The sequence below is a fragment of the Pistacia vera genome, unplaced genomic scaffold, assembly GCF_008641045.1.
Source record: "Pistacia vera cultivar Batoury unplaced genomic scaffold, PisVer_v2 Contig603, whole genome shotgun sequence".
In the NCBI taxonomy this organism is placed as follows: Eukaryota; Viridiplantae; Streptophyta; class Magnoliopsida; order Sapindales; family Anacardiaceae; genus Pistacia; species Pistacia vera.
In genome coordinates this window covers 568,992-573,786 of record NW_022196450.1, presented here as the reverse complement: position 1 = coordinate 573,786, position 4,795 = coordinate 568,992, and the positions used below count along the sequence as shown (strand labels likewise).

The 4,795-nt window shown below is 36.5% G+C and overlaps 1 protein-coding gene across 1 annotated transcript; it reads left to right on the top strand.

Moving 5' to 3' along the window:
* The first annotated feature begins 2,591 nt into the window (after positions 1-2,591).
* LOC116110501 (putative UDP-rhamnose:rhamnosyltransferase 1) lies at positions 2,592-4,330 on the top strand. Its single transcript, XM_031396712.1, has one exon. The coding sequence runs from the start codon at positions 2,737-2,739 to the stop codon at positions 4,138-4,140; it is 1,404 nt and encodes a 467-aa protein (XP_031252572.1). The 5' UTR covers positions 2,592-2,736; the 3' UTR covers positions 4,141-4,330.
* The last annotated feature ends 465 nt before the right edge of the window (positions 4,331-4,795 follow it).

The window sequence follows — 4,795 nt, the reverse complement described above, 5'->3', positions numbered from 1 at the left end:
ACGACGACTCAGAATAGTAAAATAACCCTAGTTCCTCTTCCATAGCCGTCAAAACCCTAAAAATTCTTAAGAAAGATTTTCTAATGATCTATGGCCTGAGTTTTGACTCTTAAAAGTGTTTCTTTTCAAACACTACCCGAGAATTTTCATTATCTAAGTCTACCAGACGTTCACACTCACCATTACTTTAAAAACTAAGTTTTTTTACAGGAATGAAAAAGAGAAAAAGAGAAGAAATTTCTTTACCTCTTGGTTGCTGGGAACGGATGTTCTGTCATAACATTGAGTGCGCATCAGTAAGGAAAATGACTAATCTTTTGAGTGCAAAAATGCTATTTTCCTCTCTGAAAGTTTGAGTTCTATGAAAAAAGTTAGAATGGGCTTTGGGTTTTATAAGGTGAAAGACGACGCTTGGTTTCTTTTATAAGCGACATTTGGGCAGGAATGCATTTCTAGCCATTGATTGTGACCATGTGTCACTGATCTGTGCGAAGAGTAACCTTCACGCTTCGTGAAGATCAACTGGCAGTTCTCTTTATTGAAACGTCAAACGTCGGTGTGATTATCTCTCCCATAGTAAATGCTCCCTCATCCACATTTAATGCTTCAAAAAGGAATATCGTTTCAGCATGGCTTGCATTTAATGCTCATGGCTGACACTTATTGCGCAAAGACACGTCTGTCAGATAAAGTTTATTTTATTGACCAAGATAGTTGTTAAACGCAACAAATAACACTTGAGGAGGTCGTTCGAATAAGACATTTTTTCCACATGTCAAATTCGAACACTGAACAAAATGATTCTCAATTGTCGACAGCAAAATGTTCTAAGTGTTTTCAAGTTGTGAATGATAGGTAGAGTACGAAACATATTTTCATAGCACTGATCATGATCTGGCTCAGGTCACTAGACCTTTGTGAATGATCACGTCAAGTCACTTGTGTAGTTCTCAAGACCCATGTCACGATCTACACTCAGTTGGCTGGTCATGTCAAACTATCAGCCTCATGTCGTTTGTAACAATTTGGTTGTTCTCAACTGGTAGTTCGGGCAAACACTCCTTGAAACAAGTCAGGTCGCAGCATAATCATGAAGTTCTCAAGATTCAATCTTTGAACCTTTAGAACTGGGGAGCGTCTGTTATACCTAAAAAATCAGGGCTAACGTTAGCCTACATCAACAAGCACCAATCAGAGTTCAAGAAAGCTTTGCGCCGTCTAGGAGCTGCCACGTTGCTCCATGATGGAAAGAATATGGTTGTCACCAACTTAACAGATTCAGGTTTTTTTTATGAGTGACTGAGGACCGCACACCTGTCCAAGCCCGAGATAATTTAAGGATATTTCCTAAGTTATCTGCCAATGGGAGGCAAGAAAGAACTTACATGGCATCTACCCACTTGCAGATTTGTAATCATTACCTTGAATTCCTCTAATATAAATAGAGGACTCCCCCTCTCATTTTAAGGATTATGATATTGAACCCTAATTCTGATTGTAATCTTTATTTTCAGAGCAAGGATAATCTACGGAAAAGAGACTGACTTGATATTCTCTCTGAATACTCAATTATTGTTTCTCTGTTTGTTGTTCGCTATATGCAATCTCTTGTAATCTCTCATATATAAAAGAAACAGTGAACGTAGGATTCGCTTTAAGCATCTGAACCACTTTAAAAATCATACTTCTCATTTATTGTTCAGTCTTTCTATCTAATATAATTGTTCAAGTGTAATTTCTAAGAACAGCTTAGCACTTTGCACGTGCGAGTCGTTGATTTCAAAATCACGCATCAACAATGATTGACAGTGGTGGTGGATGGTGACGATTTGTAGGTAGGTAGGTGTTGGTCGTTAAGAAGAGTTATTAAGTTTTTAATTTTTATGGGCAAAAAATTATGGGAATTTTAATCTGTTAAACGATTTTAACAGAAAGAGCTTTTAAAGGCAAGGACGTAAATGACTGCGATAATATTTTGGTTACAATTGAGTCATATAATCTGATAAAATTACACAAGATTTATATAAAAAGTAATATTATGCTTATAATTGAGTCATACAAACAAATAAAAAATAAAAAACAGAATAGTCATTTTACATGACAATAATATTTTACTTACAATTGAGACATACAAACAGATAAAAAATAAAAGACAAAATAGTCATTTTATATAAATTTTGTGTAATTTTTATCTGTTTGTATGACTTAATTGTATAACTAAGTTGTAAGTAAAATATTATTATCATATAAAATAATTATTTTATCCTTTATTTTTTATGTCATTGTATGACTATTTATAAGCATAGTATTGATCAGATGACTCTGAAGCATTTAAAGAAATAAATAATGAAACCAAAGTATCATTTTTCAGAAGAAAAATATTCTCTTTACAAAAACTTATACAAAAAGGATTTTAAAGACAAAAAAAATAAATAAATAAATAAAAGGATGAGAGAGAGAAATCACGAAGATGAAAAGGTAACAATTATATATATATACCGTCTCTTGTACTTGTCTTTTCAGAATTTGAAGATTAAATCTTTTTAACTCCTTGTTGACGAATGTACACGCACTTAGCCACTGTATAGAATACTAGCATGGGACCTTGCAGTAGCTGGTGTGCTTCGTACAAACTCTGGATCCTTCTTTTAAATATCTTATTTTCCATAGTATCTGCATTACCACATAATACAACCAACAAGGGTCACAAAAACGCCTGTAATTTGATTGATAGCCATGGCGGCTACTGCTAAATCGCTTCAGATTGTTATGTTTCCATGGCTAGCCTTTGGTCACATGATTCCATACTTTGAACTTGCCAAACGCATCGCTCAAAAGGGTCACAGAATCTCTTTCATTTCAACTCCCAGAAACATCCAACGCCTTCCCAAAATCCCTCCGAATTTATCTTCCTTGATGAATTTTGTGAGCCTCGCTTTACCCCGTCAGGATAATCTTCCACAAGACGCAGAGGCCACTAATGATTTGCCACTTCACAAAATCCCATATCTTAAAATTGCCTACGATAATCTCCAAGATTCCTTGGCTGAATTTTTACAAAAATCAACTCCAGATTGGATTATTTACGACGCTATGCCTTACTGGTTACCACCCATAACAGCCAAGCTTGGAATCTCCAGCGTCTTCTTCAGCATCTTCCAGGCTTGGACCATCTGTTACGGTGGACCATCATCGTCTGCCATGATCAACGGCAAGGATCCACGGACTAAGCCGCAAGATTTCACGGTTCCTCCGAAGTGGGTATCGTTTGATACCAGAGTTGCGTATCGGCTTTACGAGGCGAAAAAATTTTTTGGTCACTTTGAGATGAACGATTCGGGAGTCACAGATATCGTTCGTGTGGGGACGGTAATGGCGGGTTGTGATGTGATAGCTGTAAGAAGCTGCATGGAGATTGAATCAGAGTGGATATACCTCGTGGGAGAGCTTCATGGTAAACCAGTTCTTCCTATAGGGCTGTTGCCACCCACAGCTCACGATAGCAGAGACGCTAATGAAGATAGCACCTGGCTTACAATTAGCGAGTGGTTAGGGAAACGGGGGAGAAAGACGGTTATTTATGTTGCCTTTGGAAGCGAGTTGAATTTGAGTCAAAATGAGTTGACTGAGTTGGCTTTGGGGCTCGAGTTATCCGGATTACCTTTCTTTTGGGCGCTGAGAAATCGGGATGAAACGATAGTTCTTCCAGATGGGTTCGAGGAAAGAGTGAAGGGAAGAGGAGTGGTCTGGACGAGTTGGGCACCTCAGCTCAGGATATTAGCTCATGAATCGGTGGGAGCATTCTTGACTCACTGTGGATTTAGTTCAATTACAGAGTCGCTTTACTTTGGGCATCCATTGGTTTTGCTACCTTTCTCCATGGACCAAGGGTTGATTGCTAGAGTGTTTGCCGAGAAGAAGGCGGGGATAGAGATAGCGAGAAATGAGGAAGATGGAGCATATACACGGAAGTCGGTGGCGGAGGCGTTGAAGTTGGTGATAGTTGAAGAAGAAGGAAGAATTTACAGAGAGAAAGCAAAGGAATTGGGGGTTTTATTTGCAGATGAAGAACTTCACGATCAGTACGTTCACAAATTTGTTGAGTTTCTGCAGAATCATAGACAAGTTTCTGATCAATGAAGATGAAGATCATCATGTATTGTTGGCATTATGAAATATGTCAAAATTAGCGTCTCGTGATTTTGTGAAAGATATTACTTCTGGATTTTTTATTGTTTATTTTAACACTTGAAATGTCGACCACCAGATAATGCATGTTCTCTGACATAGAAGTCTCGTTCGAACTATGTCTCACTGCGTCCAGGCTCTATGGACGTCCTCTAGAGTATTATTATTATTATTATTATTATTATTGACTTAATATAAAATTATCCTGTTTTAGAAATTAAAATATCCTCAAGTTAAGTTATATTAATATATTATGCTATGACAGTAAGAAAGCAGATTAGCATTTGCCTAGAGTTATTGGCGGAAAATAAATTCCAAAAGATTGCATAAGCAATTTATTTTTATTTATTTTTATTTTTTTTAAGATCTAATATCCGATTGGAGTCATGGTCCCCATATTAATCTACTGTAACAAATGTAATCAAATAATATCTCAATAAGGGATAATGTGAAGGGCTCTCATTGAACGACTGTCATTGTTTCTAATTTCTAAGGAAAGATGGTTTTGTGGGAATTCAAATGTTTTCATATTTAGAATTATTTAAGTTTCATTTTCATTTTTATTTTTTTAAATAATGATCTATGTTAAATTTTCTATAACTATAAT